Source organism: Vicugna pacos, chromosome 3, assembly GCF_048564905.1.
Source record: "Vicugna pacos chromosome 3, VicPac4, whole genome shotgun sequence".
NCBI classification, from domain to species: domain Eukaryota; kingdom Metazoa; phylum Chordata; class Mammalia; order Artiodactyla; family Camelidae; genus Vicugna; species Vicugna pacos.
The window spans coordinates 24,120,344-24,141,813 of record NC_132989.1 but is presented as its reverse complement, the minus strand read 5'-3'; the positions used below and the strand labels follow the sequence as shown (position 1 = coordinate 24,141,813).

The following is a 21,470-nucleotide window of genomic DNA, read 5'->3' as shown; positions in this document are numbered from 1 at the left end:
GGTGCTGTGAGAAGCCAGCTTCGGTTGCTGGGGCAGTAATTAGAACCCATATGGGAGAAAATCCCAGCAGTGAATTTTGGTAGAAAAGCTGCAAGGCAGCTAGGTTCTGTATGGATTTACCCTTGTTCCCCTCCTACCAACTACAACTTACAGACCTTGTGCCCAAAAAAACACTGAGTCAGGCCTCACGTCGGCTATGGAAAATGGAAGTTCTAAGGAATAGGGAGAGAAAAAATCCAGGGAAATATTTCCTTGGTGCTCCACAGAGTTAGTTCTAGAATGACTAGATGTTGTACTTTTACTAAAGTCAACAATGGACTCTCATCCCCAACCTTTGCTACAAGACAAGTAGATCAACAGTAAAGAAGGTTATGGATAGATTTCTGGGTAGGCTTATAGGTCTTGAAGAAAGAACTAACTACTACTCTTAACTATCTGTAGGTCAGATAGGTGAAAGAAATGGGCAATTTTAGGATAGCAGTGGATTAATATTAGACCTTTTCCTGGTTTTTATCTGCTTCCTCATGTACTCTGCATCCAGAAGACCATGGAACTTGTGCTTGTCTCTAACGTGACCAACGTTAATGACAGGTTTCCCATGGCCTAGTGTGAATAAAAACCTTGGCAAAAAATTATTCAGTATCTCTCCTTCTTTGCAGCTCCTTTCTAATAGGAGTATCAATCTCCCATGCTTGTGAATTCAGATAGGAGTGGTGGGGTTTTCTTTGCACCAAGCCCCATTACTTCCATGGTAAGATGAGATACTACTGAACCAGAGAAAAGAATCTCTTCTGGTCTCTTTCCAATTCCCCTAAAAGTTGAATTGAGAAACACCTGGACTTACTTAATAACATTGGCTGACTTGGAAGGGGAAGAAGCTCCATGGGGTTATGTCAAAATACCGAGATGTTGGAAGCACGTTGGCCTTCAGCCAATGGAGTGACATTATTGCATACAATGGATGTAACACATTGGCCAGTTGGAAAGGAACCTATGAAGTACTGGCAGTATAGAATGGTATGGTATCATGTTATGGGCCAGTGAGAAGAAAACTATTGTGTCCCATGGACCAATGGGAAGAAAGTTTCCTAAAGGATGACAGGAAGTGTAGTGCATATATTCAGGCTAGGAAATCAATAGGGTATTGGAGTGCTAACTTCTTAGCTCAAAACATCAACTCTCTAGGTACCTTGTGCCTCAGCCCCCCACCCCAGTAAAAGTCTTTGGTGTCCGAGGTGGATAAACTGAAGCTTTCTCAGATATGGGACCCCCCTGAAGGAAGGCTGGCACCAGGATGGTGCCATGGGGGGTCTGAAAGACACGCCCACTTCCTCACCCCTGCCGAAACTGCAATTCCCCTCCCTGCCGCAGGGGGCACTGCAGGCCCCGGGGAGGTTGGGGCGGAGCGCTGCGAGGGGCCCGGAGCTGCCGCCCCGCTCCGGAGCGCGGGGGGCGCTGTGCGGGGCCCGGGCTGCGGCTCCGCTCCCGGCCACGGGGGGCGCTGCGCGGCGCCGGTGGTTGGTGGTGGCTGTTGGGGGGGGTGGGGGGGAGCTGCGGCCGCGGGTGGTGCGGAGGGAGGCCTTGCGGGCGGATCGGGCGCTCGGCGGCAGAGGTGGTGGGAGGCGGCGGGCGGGAGCGCGGGTCTGGCCGGCCCTGGCGATGGCGGACGCGGCGGCCTCCCCGGTGGGCAAGCGGCTGCTGCTTCTGTTCGCGGACACCGCGGCCTCGTCTTCGGCCTCGGTCCCCGCGGCGGCGGCGGCGGGCGGAGATTCGGGGCCTGCGCTGCGCACTCGGGCCTGGCGGGCCGGCACGGTGCGGGCCATGAGCGGGGCGGTGCCCCAGGACCTGGCGGTGAGTGGCGGCCGAGGAGGGCACTCGAGGCCGGGGCTGCAGGGCCTGCGGGCGGCCTCCCCGGGGGCCTTTGTGAGGGGGGGTGGGGTGTGGGTGACCCAGTTCCGCACCCCCAGATCTCCTTAGCGCCCCCCGCCGGCTCCTCAGCACACGGAGCTCCGACCGGCATGGCTTCCGCGTCGGGGTGCGCGCCCCAGTTTACCCCGGGGGGCGGCCAGGGAGCCGGGAGCTGCCGCCTCCACCCGGCAGGCCCCGCCTCCTAAGCGACCCCTTTCTGAGCGTCCAACCCCCTCCCCCGCAACACGCCTTCCGAGCCGAAGCTCCCAAACCCTGGGCTCCCGGGGCTCTCAGAGTTCCGCTGGTGCTGCTGCTGCTGCCTCCTGGACGATGCGGACTTGTAGTCCCTAGCCTCTCCTGAGAGACCTGCGCCCTGTTCCCTTCTTCCCGGAGCCCCGAGTGGGGCGGGAATGTGGGCAGTTGTGGAAGGCACGGAGGCTGCATTCGGAGCTGCTCGGGGCATTTTTATCTGGCAGTTACTTCCTCCTTGTCTGAGCCCGGCTCGGCCTGGCGGTCTCCAGAAAGGCCAGCTCTCAAGACTCTTCGGGCTCCTCTCTGCGCTTCTGGGTGACAGGAGCTGCCGTTGTGGCTGTTTTTGATAAGTTTGAGATCTATCTTAGCAGCTAAATGGGGCTGTTGGGTGGTGCTTTTTTGCTTCTACCTGGGCTACTCCCCCAAGCCTTCGAAGAGGTTTTGTTTTGAAACTTTGTGTTGAGGCTTGGCCGCTTTTGAATACTTGCATTGGTGTGTTTTGTGATTAAAGTTGTTCAGTAATAGAACTTAACTAGCACCCAGGACCATGATGTGTTGTTTTTGTTAATGTGGCGGCAAAATATTGCCTTTGAGCTTCGGCAAGCCTCCTAAGTTCCTCATTCTGATAGCGGCCCTAGTTTCTCTGTTGAGATAAGGCTATGAAAAATGGGATTCTTTTGGAATGTGATAGATCCGTAGGCAGAAGGAACTTTTTTTTTTTTTGATGAATTTGCTTCTGCAGATACTGTATTCGCTGTAAATGGGAACGTATTTTGTAAGATTTGATATTAAAAATGCAGGTTTCTGACACTCACTTGTCTACTTTTTGATCATTGGTGTTAGGCTTATTATTCTGATATGTAAGCTTTATGGGTTGTTTAGCTTGTGGCTGGCTTATGCTTCTGCTACTAGAGTTCATTTACTTTGCTTTGATCTTTATGCTGTATAAGAAAAGGCTGCTTGGACATTTATGAGGCTTCAATGGGGGGAATTTGTGAAAAAGATACCAGGAATATAATGGAGTGAGGTTGATGATTAAGAAAGGGGACTTGAATTTAAATTCTTTTGCGCTTTCTTTGGAAGATTGCTTTTAGATTGGCTTGGGGGAGAGTTCTCCTTCTGAGATCCAGTAATTTACTCTAGCCCCTTGAATGCAGAACATTCTTAAGATCCACCATTATATGCATATTTTGACCGAAGGCCTAGTCCTAGCTTTTCAGTCGGAATTTTACATTCTAGTTGTTTCCTGCATCAGATGAATCGCTAATGAGCTCTGCACCTGAAATAGCTACTCATTCACTTTGTTGTTTGCTGGGCTCCCTAAGGGCCGAGGTTTCTGAAGCTCAGTGAGTTGCTGGACACCTATTAAGCTAAGTACTGAATAATTTTACCACTGGGCCCATGGAATTGTTTTCTCAAACCAAGTAAAAAGTTGCAGTGATTCTTGGAAGACTAAGTGTACGTTCTAACTGTGTTGAGGTCTTGCATGGAGCTGTATGCATCTAGAAGCAAAGGCAGTTCTGGGTTTTAAGAATACACTTATGCTTGTCTTGTACATATAATCAAGGGACATAGATGAGAAAACAGCCACAACAAAACTCAGAGCTTTAAAAATTTTTTTACCAGCTTGCAGAATTGCTCAAGAATTGCTATTGCGATGATGAGGTTCTTTTAATGACTGTAACTAGTATAGGATCAGAACTGGCCATTGTTTTCCTTTTTCATTTAAGAGATTTCCTTTGAACCCTAGGCATGTGGGCCTTTCCAATTTGCACCACACACGGTGGTAAACACAACCGTCTTCCAATCAAAAGTGCTCTTCCTGTACTCAAGGGTGGAGTTTGCAAGCAGCTGGCTTGTGATTGGGCAGATTTTCATTCACTTAAGTTTAAGATGTTTTCAGGCATGCTTGATTTTGAGTAAGGCATAGCAGGGCGCCCCCTGTTAAGGATGAGTAATTGAGGGTTGAATGAATGAGTTTTTGAAGTGTTTAAAAACATTTCACAATTTTAGATTCCATTAATATCCTCTTTGTAAATACTTTTTGATCCAGAAATCTTTCAAAATGTAGTCCTGATCCATTAATGAACCCTTAAAAAATACCAAAAGCCATGTGCTACCTTAAGATGAAATATGAAATAAGAAAACTTAGGAGGAGCCTGTTGATACAGAGTTTTGTTGATAAGGGTTTGATAGGTGAACATCTTCCTCACCAAACCTATGCTGACAAGTAACTATTGAGATTTTTAGATTATGTAGAAAAGCAGCCCCTGCCCCCCCCCATGGATTAGTAGCTTTATTTGTGTTTCAAAACAGGCCAGTTTCGGGTTTTTTTATTTTTTTTAAGTCTCATTGCGGAATAAATTTAATGGATTTTTATGTCTTTATCTCTAATTCTTTTCTAATTCAGTGTCCTCTTTGTGTTTTTGAATCATTATTGGTCTGTGTAAGTGGCAGAGACCTTAGGACTGTTACATTTGTAGATACGGTAGATAAACACACAAACCAAAAAAACCCGTGGATTTTCTTTTTTGTTGTTTTAAAAGCAAAACTTAAATTTTGCAGAATGTCAAAAAAAATTTTGACACAGGAAAGCCAACAATCTCCATCCTTCGCCAGCTTCCACTTGCCAAAGAAAGCTTTATGCATCTTTCTTAATACTGGTACAAAAAAGTGTAAAAACATGTATACAAAAGTTTTCTTTTTTTTAGCAAGTAGTATCATACTGCACAGTATCTGCAACCTGCTCTGTTTTTCTGTTTTCTGTTTAACATTCGACCATGGGCATCAATACCTAAAGATCTTACTCATCTTTTTAGGTAACTATATTATATTCCATAGCATGGATGTACCATAATTTATTAAGTCGTTTCCCCTTATGATGGGCATTCAAGTTATTTAAAAATTTTTGGCACTTACAACAAATGCTGCAGCTAATATACTTGTACTTGTATCTTTGTAATCATGGTTTCATTTCTGTAGTTTAGCCATCTAGGAGCGGGATTGTTGGGTTAAGGAAGTACATGTATGTATTATTTTATTAGGTAATGCCAGGTTATTTTCTTATGAGATTATAGTATTTCATACTCCTACCAGCAGTGTATGCAGGTGGTGCTTGTTTCCCTTTACCCTTGCTGTCACTGGTGTCGTCAGTCTTTGTCATTTTTGGCGATCTGATGGGTAAAAAATACTATCTAGCATTTCCATGACTACTAATCTTTTTCTGTTTATTGGCCTTTTATTTTTTTATGGGTTATTTATGCCAATCTTTTGCCTATTTGAAAAAAGCAGGAGCTCTCTTACTCTGTACAAGTTCTGTGCAGTTAGGCATATTAACCCCTTTACCTGTCAAGTGTGTATTTTCTGTAATTTGTCCTTTTTAAAATATTTTAATTTGTTACTGTATTATTTAAGTTTTGTGGGGGGTAATTAGGTTTACTTATTTTTAGAGGAGGTACTGGGGATTGACTTCAGGACCTCGTGCATGCTAGGCGTGTGCTCTACAACTGAGCTATACCCTTCCCCCTCTTGTTTGTCTTTTAACTTTGTATTTGGGTGCTTTGCTACACAGAAAAACAAAATGTTTATATCATCAGATCCCTTAAACTATTCTTAATTGGTTCTGGGTTTACTTGCTTGGGAAAAGACCTTGAGCCTATACAAATATTCTTCAAATTTTCTGTCTAATTTTTTTTTTTAACTTTAGATCTCTGATCCATCTGGAATACTTTTATAAATGCTGTGTGTGGTGAAGGATCTAACTTTTCCTACTGAGTAGTAACTATTTGTGGCAGCACTAATTTTATTGAATAAGCCATTCTTGCTGTATGGTAGAATTAAATGATGCTTTTAGTATCACTGATTTATTTTAAATGTGTACCTTAGCAATCTCAGCTGTTAAGAACTTGCAAGAGGAGTGAAAACATATCTGCCTTGTTTTTGTGTGTTTTTTTTTAAATCCCTTAATCTTAATCCTTATTTGGGGGAAAGGTGGGCTAAATATATCTAAAATACTTCTTTCCTTTGATTTGGAATAATATGATAAATTTCCCAGAAGAGTGAAAGCATATCTGCCTTTTTTTTTTTTTAAAAAGTCCTCCTCCAACCTTTTCTTTTTGTCTCAGGTTAGCTTTAAAATACCTCTCTACTTTGTTTCTAGATAATGTAATAATAATAGTCAGGTCCAGGATGGTACCATGTTTCTTATGTACAATCCAACATTATTTATTCTTAACCTGTATTCAGACATAGAACTTCAGCCCTAATTGAAGTGGGAGTTAATGGCTTTTAATGATTATCCTTACTTTTTTTCCTATAATTCCAAAAATTAAATAAAAATCTGAATAATACTGTGATATCATATGCTCTGTTTATCAAAGTAAGTAGAATGTGTTATTGTGGATCAGTGTACAGTTTAGAGAACTTTAAATAAGAATAAGGTGGTACAAAAGAATACATAATGTTTATGTGTGAGGCCCTCTAAGCGCCTCTTCATCCTAACTCTCCTCTTAGAACAGGAGGTCTGTTTTTGAAACATTGAGCCACTGTTGAGTTTTTCAGGCACTCAGGTGCTTTATATAAGTTTGTCTTATGTGTGTGCATAATTTTAAACGCCTCTATCTTATTTTCTTTGAATTCTCTTTATTTCAAGGATGTGTAATATGTCCACCAGTGATCACTATACACTGGTTGTTTTGTCCAGCATCCTCTCCCTTTACTGCACAATCAGATCTTTTCTGTTAATTTTGCGTTTTCTTCTAAGAGTTGCTTTATTTACTCTCCACCTGACAAGGGTTCATTCCCTCCTTGAATACTCACTTGCCTGGTTCTATTCTCCACTTTATTCAGGTTTGGATTTAGTTTCCCCTCCACCCGCCTAAATGGTGGGTAAGTAACATGGTGCTTTCTCTTAGTGATTTTCTCCACAACAGCTGGAGTGGGTTTCTGTAGGCTTTGCTTCCACGAGGCCTGGGGAACATAACACCTGTTGCGGCTTCTCAGTTTTCCACTGCCTTTGACAGGTGGGTGGTTTTTAAGCCCTCCCCACCTCACTACCCCTACTGCCAAAGTGTCTTTTACCCTAGTTCTGTAAATGGGTAATACCCGCCTGATTGTTCAGTAGTGACTCATACAGTGACTTCTCTCAGTTTTGCAAGGGCAGGAGCTCCAGGTTTTTTGTGTGTGTCTTCAGGGGTAATCAGGCCCTAGGGGACTGATTATCACTAACCAAACTCTGGAGACTGATTTATAAATCCACATGAAAGGTTATTTTACAATGGGAAATAAACCTAACCAGAGATCTGCAGAGAGCCCCCTCCTGGTCTACTCAAGAGGCCAAATTACAGATAAGAAGGAGCCTTAGCATGCAAAGAATCAGACAAGGAAAATAGAGTGTTGCCAAAAGGATATTTGCAGCAAGCAGTCCGATTTGGTGATCCTCCACTGTCCTAGTACTTTCTGGTTTCCATTGCTTTGTTCCCCCTTTACTCTTTGCTTTTGATTTTGTCATCCATCAAAATCCTATAAACGGCGGGGAGGGAAACCTGTACATTCTAGGTTCTATCACCTCTATAAAGCCTTTCTAAATCCCCAGTGTGTTTTTTTTCTTTGCTCCTTTATCACTTTGTGGATACCTCTTTTGCAATATTATCACAGTTTTTCTTGGTATAGATACATAACAAGATAGGTAGCTTATCTCCTCTGCTAGAATGAAAGTTCATGAACAGAGAACATATGAATTTTTCTATTGTTTTAAAAGGCCTCTGCCCACCCTATCTTAACAAGTACAATATTTAGAAGCCAGTATTTGATTAACTTTCCCTTCTGATTTATAATGGATTTTTAACTCTGTGGCCCCGTGTTATAAGTATTTATACTTGATCTTTAAGCTTTTTTATTTCATGTATTTTTATTGATATTGACTCACTACTAATCTTTTGTCTTTACATTATTGGAATTATATTTGGGACCCCGATCCAAGATACATTTCCCATTGGTCCTTCCGATTTATATCTGGGTTGTTAGATTTAGAAGCATGAGGTTTGTTTTTTTTTTTTATAATTCTCAATACGTACCTGTTATATAAACTGAAGAAATTATTTTAATAAAAATAAGTTAAAAAAATAGCCCCTGAAGTGTCACAACTCATTAGAAACTGCTGTCAATGTTTTGATATATATTCTGATCTTTTTTTAGAATTGTTAAAAGTTGAATTCATACTGTATTTTCAATGTTCAATTCAGCTGTATTTTTCAACTTAATGTGGCAATTATTTTCTTGTATTACCAAAAACTTTTGTATTATAGGTGATTTTAATTTCCTTTGTGCTTTTCTGTATTTCCACAGGTAACATGTATTGCTTTTATAACTGAAAGGAAAACAATAAATGCTCTCTAAGAAAATCTTATAATTTTTATTGACTGGATAATTTATTTAACTGTTCCCCTTTCACTGGATATTGAAACTGTTTCAGATTTTAGGCTTTATCAATAATGCTGTGATGAACATTTTTGTGATTAAGACTTTCCAGTGTTTAGGGTGATTTCCTAGGGTTCATTGCCAGGAGTGGTATTATGGAAACATTCTTAATTTAAGATTCTTAAAATATGTATACATGTACTTAAGATCTTGATACATGGCAGATTTTTTTTTCTTTTTTAAATCAAACCAGTTTATATTCTGACCAGTAGTATGAATTTGCTTAAGGAATGTATGTTTATCTGGAGTCCAAGTTCTGCTAGGAGTTTTATGTTTTTACTTCATTTAATCCTAGCACAATCCTTTGAGGTACTTACTGTCCCTATTAATAGGCAAAGGAAGTGAGGCTCAAAGAGGCTAAAGTAACTTGCTCCCTGCTACACAGCTAACTAATGGGGATGTTGGGATGCAAATCCAGATCTTTGCAGCTCCACTGCCCCTAAGAACATATGTGTGTGTGTGTTTTTGTTTTTGTTTTGTTTTTTAATGGAAGTACTGGGGATTGAACTCAGGACCTTGTGCATGCTAAGCACATCCTCTACCACGAAGCTGTATTTCCCCCCACACTTGAGTTTTATTTAGGTTATTCCTATGGTACTCAAGTACTTAACATTTAATTTATTGAGAATGTTAAAAAGTAGAAAAAATGAGAATAATTGTTAGAAATAGATTTCTTTATCAAAAGAACCATAGAGAGAAAATTATTTTTTGTTCTAAAACAGCAGTGTTGTAGACATGCATCATTCCCCACCATAGCTGTCAAAATAATCCCAGTTTTATAAAAATCATTTGTAACAGAATTCTTATTTTGTTCAGAATGTAAGTAGGAAAACTGGAAAAGAAAGTTTAGGCATCTTGGAAGTTAGTCTTCCATTTTCCTTTCCCTCTCACAATCGTCATCATATCCTGTTATTTTTCTCTCTCTCAAATATGCTTTTCAGTCATACAGCCATATTGGTTTAGGCCTTTTTCATCTCTTACCTGGGTTTTCACTACTTTATAGTTGATCTCCCTTTCTCCAGTTTCTTCTCTCTATAAATTCTCTTCCAACCTGATCCCAAAGTTAATTCTTTCCTTAGAAAAGTTAATTGTATAAATAATATCTGAATACCTATTTTCAGGGAAAAAAAAGAGGGAACATTTACTGATAAGGCTAAAATACTATTACATCTTCTGTCCCAGTCTTTCTCCTGTCCCTCCACCCCCTAAAAAATAATCTGCAGCTTGCTTTTTTCGATATAATATATCTTAGAGGTCTTTCATGTTAGTCTATTAGACAAATCTCATTTTTAAAACTTCCTTATGTTATTCCATAATATGAATAAATTGTGTGTAGCCATTCACCTAATTATAGAATATTTTGTAATTTCTGTTTTGGTAGGTGTCGTGTTGTGTGTGTCTCCCCCCTTCCCCCACCATTTAAAACTATCAGTGGCTCCCCATGGCGTATAGCAGACAACATAACTCACATGTGTCCAGGAACCAGGCTTGCGAGAAATAGCTGGGTGACAGACTAAAGGGTGTAGGGGAGACTGAGTACTGGAGAGTGCCTAAAGATTTTCAAATTCACATTAAAAACAAACAACCAAGAAAAAACTACTCTGCTAACGAAACAAGAATCTTTGCCACCACGTTTCAATTTATCATCCATTAACATGCCAACAGAGCACTTTACAGCTTACTTACTAGCTGTTGCATCCTCCTCCTCCTCCAACAATCTGCTGTTATGTTCTCTGCCTTTGCACCTTCAGGAAAGTTTCTCTCTCTTCTTTACCAGAAGAATGCAGCTTGGCCTTTGAGATCCAGCTTATATACCACTACCTCTTCTGTGAAACCATTCTAGTTTCCCAAGGCAGATGTCTACTCTAGCATGTTCAGTCTTTATTATTGCCTTTATTACATAGCACTGTAATAATTTATGTACCTCTCAGTTGGCTCATTTAAGATATGATTCGCACACAGACATACACGTGTATATGTTTATGAGGCATTCTATTTTTGTTGAGTGCATGAATAAATTATTTCATTAATTGTAGTAAGAATGGCCTTAGGGAAAACCAGAATCCAAACTGATGATTATATGATTATGTGATAAACCTGAAGGCCTGTAGTCCTCAGATTACTACCATCTGATATTATCAAACTTCAGTTAACTTATTTGATTCTTTAAAGAATTTATTTGATTTTAATGTCAACAAAGTGAGTGTAAATCACATATAGACCATAAAAGGGATTTTGAAATGAAAGCAAGAGTTTTTCCACTAACTCTCCTTAACTAACAAAGTATTTTACACTTCTGGTCCTTGGGTTTTAGCTGTACAGTGTTTTTGGTTTTTTTGTTTTTTTCAGTTTTATTAGGTAGAATTATTACAGTTTGACTGCACATATACATTAAATTGCATGTAAATACATATATACAATATACTGCACATTTTTTTTAGTTTACATATGTATACTGATCATTGTTTCTAAGAACAGATTAGAGCTTTAGCTTTTTAAACTTACATAGGTATCAAAAGAATATAGCCAACCACAAAATAAGAGTCAACAGAATGTAGTTTGTATTTGTTTATAAAAAGAAATTTGTGTTTGTTACTTTTACAAATAGTAGAAATTTTAAAAAGACTTTTGAAAAAATCAACTCAAACTGAGTCCCATTCAGATTATCAGCCTGCCTTGGCCATCTCTGACTCAGTCCAGCCACTGTCATTGAGTTTTGTTAGTTTATACCCCTTCTTCCTGTCCTGTGACCTGGCCACTACCATTTTAAGAGTTCATGTTCCATATGTTGATCTGATATGATTCTTCACCTTATATGTTCTAACTCCTTCCATCTTTAGCTAGGAGGTGAAGTACAGTGCTAGGGTCAGAAATAAGCCTTAATGCTGGTAGAACATGTTTACATATATTCACATTCCATATTGCTTTCAAAACAAATTCATATTGTTAGATTAGAGCTGTCACCTGATCCCAGAATGTATAGCACTGTGGTTGTTGTCAAGTTCAACACTTTATTCCTTTGCTTAGGCAGGTTAAGAGATAATTGGCCTTAAATTAGGAGAAATTTGGCTTTCAAATATTTCAACTTTTCCATGATGTTTTCCGATGTGTGATTGATAGGATTCCTGAATATTAACTTTTTAAATGTTCAAGTTCTTACATACAAAGAGTTAAAATCATTACAGCTTTAGTACAATGACTTCTTTTAGTGTTGTGTGTTGGTATGACTTAGAATTTTGTGAGTCACGTCGTTTTTAAAATGGTTGGCAGATTAGAACTATAACGTGGCACCTAGACGTCAGGCCCCATGGGGCCTCATTCTCTGGTTTTCTAAGTGTTACCCTGTAGAAGACTGTGTCACTCAAGGTTAGGCTCAGCCTGGGTGATCATTCCACGCTCCATTTGATGGCTTGCAAGGTTTTGTCTGTCCTTCAGCCCTTGCCTCCTCCTAACATCATTTATGACACCACTGTTCTAGTTTCTGGATCAAAATCCAAGTCATTTTTGAATTTTCCTTACCCTTATATCCAGCCAGTCATCATGCTTGATGATAGGACTCATTGATTCTCATGAGCACTAGTCACTTCCTTTCCTAGTCTCACTGCTCCTACTCTAGGTCTGGTAAGAACACACCCTATTCCCCACCCTACCCCCAACTCTAATCCATCTATATCCACAGCTAGCTAGCTTTAGCTAACTGAGTTTTCCTAAAACCAACTATTCTATTCATATCTTGACCTCTTATCTTTTTTTTTTTTTTGCACTTTGTTTGTTTGGGGGGGTAAATAGGTTTATATTTGTTTTATTTTTTATCGGAGATACTGGGGATTGAACCAAGGATCTTGTGCATGCTAAGCATGCACTTTACCACTGAGCTATATACTCCCGCCATGACCTCATATCTTTTAATAGCAGTTGCACATATGCACACTCACACCCATACATACACATCTCCCATCGGCAGCTGGAAGAAGTCCAGATTTTATCCCAATATTCAGGATCTTCCACACTGACTTAGTCTTTCTAGTCTCATCTCCCACTTCCTTCCCACAGTGTGCTATATAGCTCCTGGCCATCCTAGAACTTGAGGGACATTTTTTTTTTGTCCTCAACCTTTATCAGTCCCTTTGCACACCTAAAAGGTGATCTCTCCTGCCTCTGAACATTCCCTATACTTTATTTTATCTGTGTTTATCTTATGACATTATTGCCCAATTAGTGCTTTGCAATTGACCAAAGTGCTTTTGAAGCCATTACTTTATTTAATTTTCATAACCGGTCTGTGAGGTAAGACAGGTGTATCTTATCACAAGGGAGGAAACCAAGACTTGAGGAAGAACGAGTGACTTGCCCAAGTTTTGCAGTTAAAAGTGAGTGGGTCTAAGGTTCAAATCCAAGCCTCCTGCGACATAACCCCCAAGCTTTGTTCATTACTACCTTTCTTGGTGCCAGAGTCTGCACTTAAATGTAAGTTTTTTTTAATACATCTGTTTCCAGTTATCTGCAAGTTACTTGAAGTTATATTTCATGCCCCTTGAACATGTGTGTATATATGAGTGAGCTGATTCATATTTTATATGCAGTTTAGTGTTCTTTCTCTGTAAAAATCATGCTTCCCCTTTCTGAGCCTTATTTTCCCATCTTTTTTTTTTTTAAAGCAACTGTGAAGCTTAGTTGGTATATTCTAAATAATAAAACTAGAGCTTTGTATAATGAATTTAATTTCTGGGATAAGTTTTTAGCAGTGTACTTCAATTCACAAGTATTTATTGCCTTGAGGAGATTAAGCCTAATGCTAGGCTACTGAGCAATGGTTTCTCTATAAGTATCCTGAATTTTCATATAGTTCTAACTATAATTTTTAGGTTGACTGAATGAGAACTAATATACTGACAAAAGCTCTTAGGAATTCAGTAACAATTTTAATGGATTTGAATTTTATTCATTATATCATCTATATATATTTAAAAAATAAGAGTGATACATGTACCAGACCTCTAGTATTCAGTCTATAGGAAATGCTTGGTACCCCTAGTACTTACAAATCTTCCTGATAAATCTGCAGTTCCTAGTTGGAAGTGAATGCTTTGGGAATTCTGACATTGTCCTACGTCACTCATTATTGCCTTAGGAAGCGTCACATGAGAAACCTCTTGGAGAGCCACATAGTTGGAAAAGTGTTGCTTCCCTGAGTAATTGCTTTATGTATTCCTTTTAGACAGTGAGGACTATGGCAACTGACCTTCTCTCCATTTTCAGACTGGCATTTAGGAAGCTCAGAGCCAAATCAGTTGATCAGTCAATCATATATCATATATCACTCAGTCATACAGCTGCGTAGATCCTTATTGCCTGCTTAAGTTTTCCCTCTTTTTATACTTTGATATGACTTCCTGTTGCAGTTTGCTTAGCCCTGATTTTTTAACTTATATTTTATCATTTTATTGCATGTTTCCCAAAGCCAACTAAAACTCTTTGAAAATGAAATGGAATATAAATACTCTAGCCTTTCTTTTGTGACCAGCTATGTCTTAGGCATTGGACATACCTGTTCTAAATATTGATACCTATACATATGACTTGCTTTTTATGCTGTGTTAAGCATGCTCAGATGTCAGAATTTATGTGGAAAAGTCAAACCTAAACATACCATTTATCAGAAAAATGTAGTTTCATTTAATATGAACTGCTTTCAGAAACTCCTTACAGAATCTACTTAAGTGTATCTCAAAAAGTGGAGTGTCTCTTCTGGGATGAAGCAAAGCATTGTGACGACAGCATGCCTCTGCTAGCAGATATGAGATCACTTCTGGCAGTGGTACTTTAAAACCCACATGTGAGACTGGGAGGACAATTTTTTTTATTTTTAGTGTTTATCCTTTTGAATTTTGTACCATGAGTGTATATAACTTATTCAGAATTAAAGAGGCTCACGGTTATTTTCAGTAGAAGTGTAAAAAATTTCCTATCTATTAGACTTTAAATCCTTTGAAACCAAGAAATGTGCTAGATTTCTCTCTGTATTCCTGAACCTAGCACACTATAAGAATACACAGTTAAGTCCCCAGCTAGTGTGCTTAGATGTGAATTGGAAACTCAGAATTGCAAAATAGGATCACAGTGAAAAATTACTAACTGTGGATAACTCATGCCCCCTTAACTCTGTATCCCCTTTTCAGAGTGAGAATGAGACCAGCTTCCTGGCTTCGAAGTAAGATTAGTTTTTATTGAAACTTATTAAAAGAAATTAAAAACAAATTAGTAGGATTTTACCTAGTCAGTTTTTCATAACAGGAGGTCTGTACTTGTTTCTATATTATAGCATGGGATTTTCCCAAATGTGAATCAAGGTTTTTTTTTTAATGTGTGTACATATATATATTTTTTTTTAAGTAAAGTCAGTTTACAGTGTGTCAATTTCTGGTGTACAGCATAATGCTTCAGTCATACATGAGCATATACATATTCGTTTTCATATTCTTTTTCACCATAAGTTACTACAAGATATTGAATATAGTTCCCTATGCTGTATAATATATAGTTGTTGTTTATCTATTTTATATATATTAGTATCAAGATTGCTTATCTCTTTTTGCAGATCTTTGTAGAATTTGATGGCTGTAACTGGAAGCAACACTCCTGGGTTAAAGTTCATGCTGAAGAAGTTATTGTGCTTCTGCTGGAAGGGTCTCTAGTGTGGGCGCCCCGAAAGGACCCGGTCCTTGTCCAGGGCACTCGAGTCTCAATTGCACAGTGGCCAGCACTGGTGAGTGACTTCTATTGGCTATGAACAGGTTTGGGCTTTACTCCTATACTATATGGTACTTATCCTATAGCTGAACTCTTGAGAATTCCCAGAACTCCAGTACTCTGTCCTTAACACACTTTTAGTCTGAAGTAACCAAAGCAAAAATTAGAGAGATCTTGAAAAGAGATTTCCAGTCAAGATGGCAGAGTAGTAGGACCATGAGCTCACCTCTCCTTGTGACTACAACAAAACCACAACTGACTGCTAAACAACTATTGAAAATAAAAAAGACTGGAACCTACCAAAAAAGATCTGCTTCAACTGGAAACAGTGGGATGGTAGGAGGGGCATGCTTGCGATATAATCGGGCCCCATTACCCCCCTGGGTGGGTGAACCACAAGCTGAGGAATAATTAAATCACAGAGGCTCTCCCACAGGAGTGAGTTCTGAGCCCCATGTTAGGCTACCCAGCCTGGGGTTCTGGCATTGGGAAGAGGAAGAGACCCCGGACATCTGGTTTTGAAGACCAGTTGGGCTTAACTCCTGGAGCCCCATAGGACTGGGGGAAACAGACTTCATTCTCTTGGCAAGCATACATGGAATCTCATGTGTGCCACGTCCAAGGGCAGAGGCAGTGATTTCAAAGGAACCTGGGCCAGACCTGCCTGGTTTTGGAGGGTCTCCTGGGGAGATAAGGAACCATTGTGGCATGCCCAGGGGACATAAAAGCTGGTGGGGGACATTCCAGGAGTGTTCATCTACATGAGTTTTCCTGGAGGCTGACATCTTGATTGGATCATTAGCACCAACACCTAGCCCCACTCAACAACCTGTAGGCTTAAGGGCTAGGAAGCCTCAGGCCAGACAACATATCTATAAGCAGACTTTCTGAGCCACAGATGCCCCTGCACACAACCCTACCCACCAGAGGTCCAGGACCAGTCTTCACCCAGCAGTGGGCAGACACTGACTCCTCCTGCCAGGAATCCTGCATAAGCCTCTAGTCCAGCCTCATCCACCAGGGCACAGATACCAGAAATAAGGAAACAGTAATCCCAAAGCCTCTGGAAGGACTCTACAAACACAGGCCAGACTCTATACTGGGACCACCTGGACCCTGGTCCTTGAGTGACAAGAGAGGAGTGTACTGCTGGGACACATAGGGCGTCTCCCACAGAGGGCCACTTCTCCAAGGTCAAGAAATGTAACTAACCTACTTAAAAATACAAATAGAAAGATAGACACTATGAGGCAGCAGAGGAATATCTTCCTAACCAAGACACAAGATAAAATCCCAGAAAAAGAAGTAAGTGATGAGGAGATAGGCAATTTATCTGAGAAAGAGTTTAAAGTAATGATGGCAAAGATGTTCAGAGAACTCAAGAGGAGTATAGATGCACAGAGCCAAGTTTTTAGCAAAGAGTTGGAAAATATAAAGAATACCCAAACAGAGTTGAATAAAATCACTGAAATGGGTAACAGACTAGAAGGAACCGAGAATAGACTAAATGAGGCAGAAGAATGGATCAGGGAGCTAGAAGACAGATTAGTGAAAATCACTACTGCAGAAAAGAAAAAGGAAAAAAGAATGAAAAGAAATGAGGATAGTTTAAGAGAACTTGGGGACAACATGAAACACACTAATATTCACATTATAGGAGTCCCAGAAAGAGAAGAGAGAGAAAAGACCTGAGACAATTTTTGAAGAGATAATAACTGAAAAACTTCCCCAACTTGGAAAAGGAAACAGCCACCCAAGTCCAGAGGCACAGAGAGTTCCACACAGGATCAATCCAAAGACGAACACACCAAGGCACATAGTAGTAATCAAACTGACAAAAGTTAAGGATGAGGAGAAAATACTAAAATTAGCGAGAGAAAAGCAACAAATAACATACAAGGGAACTCCCATAAGGTTATCAGCTGATTTTTCAGCAGGAACTCTACAGACCAGAAGGGAGTGGCACAATATACTTAAAGTGATGAAAGGGAAAAACTTAGAACCAAGAATATTCTATCCAGCAAAGCTGTCGTTCAGATTTGATGGAAAAACCAAAAGTTTCACAGATAAACAAAAGAATTCAGCACCACCAAACTAGCTTTACAACAGATGTTAAAAGAACTTCTCTAGTCATCAAACCATAAAAAAAGAGAACAAAAAGAATCAAGAGGGAAAAAAAGACCTACAAAAGATTGCTTTGGCAATTCGGGGTCTTTTATGGTCCCATATAAATTTTGGAATTGTTCTAGTTCTGTGAAAAATGTCGTGAGTATTTTGATGGGGCTGCATTGGCTCTATAGATTGCTTTGGGTAATACGGCCATTTTGATAATGTTGATTCTTCCAATCCAAGAGCACAAGATATCTTTCCATTTCTTTATATCATCTTCAATTTCCTTCATCAGTGTTTTACAGTTTTCAAAGTATAGGTAACCTCCTTGGTTAAGTTTATTGCTAGGTATTTTGTTGTTTTTGGTGCAATGGAAATGTTTATGCCAGTTATAAAATTCTAGTTTTTGAAGTGAAAAAAAAGTGAATGAAGGGCTGCAAATGGCAGAATATCCTTCTTTTTTATGGGTGAGTTGTATTCTAGTGTGTGTGTGTGTGTGTGTGTATACACATATCTATAAATACACACACACACATATACATATGCTACATTTTTACCCATTTATCTGCTGATGTGCCTTTAGGATTCTCCCATATCTTGGCAATTATAAATAATGTTGCTGTTAAAAAATAATAATAAAATAAATCATCAAAACGTGTAAAAAAAATTGGAGAGATCTTTTCTCCTGTATATTCTGAAACTTTTTACATTAGATAATGATACTTTGTTTTTAAATAATTTATTCACCTTTCTTTTCTCATAGTAAGGTTATGAAACAATCTTTGTAATCCTTAAAGCCTTTTTCTCATAGAAACTATTTTTTTCCAGCTTTATTGATACAAAATTGACATATAACATTGTGTATATGTACAGCATGATGACTTTATATATACACGTACTGAAATGATTATCACAGTAAGGTTAGTTAACACATTCATTGGTTCACATAGTTACCTTATTGTGTATGTGGTAAAAACTTTTAAGATTTGCTGTCTTAGCAACTTTCAAGTATACAATACAGCATTATTAACTATAGTCACCATGCTGTACATTAGATCTCCAGAATTTACTCATCTTCTAACTTCAGTTTATTCCCTTTGACCACTTTCACCTATTTCCCTCACTCCCCCTACCCCTGGCAACCACCAGTATATTTCTGTGTCTGTGAGTTCAGTTGTTTTAGATTCCACATGTAAGTGAAATCATTCCATATTTGTCTTTTTCTGTCTGACTTATTTCAGTTAGCATAATGCCCTCAAGATTTAGCCATGTTGTTGTAAATGGCAGGATTTCCTGTTTTTTAATGGCTGAATAATATTTCATTTATGTACGGTATTTGTGTACACGTGTGTATACCCATTTTCTTTATCTGTTCATTTATCACCAGACGCTTAGGTTGTTTCCATCTCTTGCACGGAGGATATAGCTCAAGTGGTAGAGCACATCTGTAGCATGCATGAGGTTCTGGGTTCAATCCCAGTACCTCCTCTAAGAAGGCTATTATAAATAATGCTGCAGTGAACATGGGGGTACAGTCATCTTTTCAAGACAATGATTTCATTTCCTTCAGATATATACTCAAAAGTGGAATTGCCAGATCTTATGGTAGTCATATATACATATATATACTATTTTCTAGAGTGACTGTACCAATTTACATTTCTGCTGATGGTGCACAGGGGTTCTGCCTTCTCTGCATCCTTGCCAGCACTTATTATCTTTGTCTTTGCTGATAATAATTCTAACAAGTGTGCGTCTAATTACTCATTGTGGTTTTGATTTGCATTTCCCTGATAATTAGTGCAGTTGAGCCCCTTTTCATGTACCTCTTGGCCATTCATTGTCTTTGGGAAAAATGTCTAATCAGGTGATTTGTCCATTTTTAAACATTATTGATTGATTGATTGATTGATTGATTGGTCAGGGGCAGATTAGGTTTATTTATTTATTTATTCTTAGAGGAGGGACTGGGGATTGAACCCAGAACTTCATGCATGCTATGGATGTGCCCTACCACTTGAGCTATATCCTCCCTGCAATTTGTCCATTTTTAAATCAGATTATTTGGAGGGGGGGTTGTTTTTCTGTTTTTGTTTTTTTGCACTTGAGTTGTATGAGGGTTTTTTTTTTAAAGTGTTAACCCATTATCAGATAAGTGATTTGTAAATATTTTCTCCCATTCTTTACATTGTCTTTTCATTTGTTGATCATTTCTTTTGCTGTGCAGAAGCTTTTAAGTTTTATGTAGTCCCACTTGTTTATTTTCGCTTTTGTTGCTGATGTTTAAAGGGTTTTTGAATTAGTAAGTTTTGAAGTCAGACTAAATAATGCAATAAAATTTAATTCTGAGAGTGTCCATTTTTTCTATCTGTCTTTTTATCAAAATATAGGCATAAAGAGTTAGATTTTTTTCTAAAAAATCTAATTCTCCCCATGGTTACTCGAATTAAGCAATATTGAAAACAATTTTTTTAACCTATTATACATGTCATCACTTACTGAACTGTCTTTTCTCATTTGTATTTAAGGCCACCTTCCAGTTGAACTTAAATGGATCTAGTCCCCTGGGTGACTTTGTAGGCAATTTATTTATGAAACAGTCATGTGAATTCACCCACACATATTTATACCACTGAGTATTTTAGACATCTCACAAAGGTATCAGGAGTTCTAGAGATGATAATGCTGTAACTCTTTATTCTGGGAATTTACTGTAATTTAGCCGTCTTGAAGCCTGGCAAGATTAGTCAGATTCCTAGAGAGAGTGAGGAATTTCTTGTTCTTCTTGTCCATTTTATCTGTAAATAAGAGTATTGGGCTGACTTTCTGCTCTAGTTTGCTTCCTATGATTATTTGAGGGGCAGATGCTGGGTTGAGAATGTTTCCAAGGACTTAATTTTAGCTTATTTTTATTTACTGAGGGAAGGATACTAATAATGGCTGTTTTCTCTGAAGTTACATATTCAGTTGAATTGTTATTTATTTTCTTTTCCAAGTTCTAATCAATTTCTTGTCATTGTACTTCACAGACTTTTACTCCCCTAGTAGATAAACTCGGTTTGGGTTCTGTGGTTCCAGTTGAGTACCTTCTGGATCGAGAACTTCGTTTCCTGTCAGATGCTAATGGGTTGCATCTGTTCCAGGTACTTAACACTTACTCTAGTCCTATATTTGTTTCTCTCCTTGCTAATTTCTCTGTTGATTATGACTATTTCCCCTTTTCTTATCGTACTGAAGCAAGTACCTCCTCCAGATAATTGCCTGTGCCTTTTCAAGTTTCTCTGCTCCTTTGAGAAGTACATTTGGTAGCTGAGGCTTCTTTCCTCCTCTACACACCCTCCCCCCACCCCCAAAACCACTTAAGACCACAGCTGTAAGGATTTCTTCAGAAAGGGTTGTTTACCAGAGGTGGCTGCTTCTATAACTTGAATCTGAGAGAGCCTACACCTAGGCCAGTGGCAGGGAGGCTGAGAATTGGCTGGTTCTGAACAACATTAAATATTGAAGAGCTTAGTTATATTTTTCATTACCAAAAAAAGGGATGTTAATAGTTTAAACAAACTACCATTTGAGTTAGTTTCAGAATTTATAGATGGTAATATTTGTTTCTCACTTGTGAGAGTTACTGTCTAAAGATTAAAGATTAGGAGACTTCTAAGACTCTCCTTATAACTTCCAAGAGTTTTGTTATCTTACTGAGGCAGCCAAGGACAGTACTTCCTAAACTGTGTTCTGTGAAATATTAATGATGATTTTTTTGTTGTTGATAAATCCTCCTCATTAGGCCTCACTCCTTCTCATCATCCTTGCTTTATTCATTTTTGTAATCCTAGTGCTCATATGAGTAGGCATTCAGTGAATGTTGGATAAGTATCAAAATAAGCAAAAGCTTTACATGGAATAAAATGTTTTGTTGTCAGATAAGTATGAGAAACACTGACCTAAACAGTTTTTTTCCTGCATATCTTCTCAGA

General features: G+C 39.0%; 1 protein-coding gene across 1 annotated transcript in view; it reads left to right on the top strand.

The window, feature by feature from the left end:
- The first annotated feature begins 1,465 nt into the window (after window positions 1-1,465).
- KDM3B (lysine demethylase 3B) overlaps window positions 1,466-21,470 on the top strand; it is a 59,488-nt gene continuing 39,483 nt past the window's right edge. The window contains exons 1-3 of the mRNA XM_072956901.1: window positions 1,466-1,851; window positions 15,236-15,403; window positions 20,526-20,639. Of these exons, the coding sequence (XP_072813002.1) occupies window positions 1,660-1,851; window positions 15,236-15,403; window positions 20,526-20,639 (474 nt within the window). The 5' untranslated portion in view covers window positions 1,466-1,659. The remainder of the gene's footprint in view (window positions 1,852-15,235; window positions 15,404-20,525; window positions 20,640-21,470) is intronic.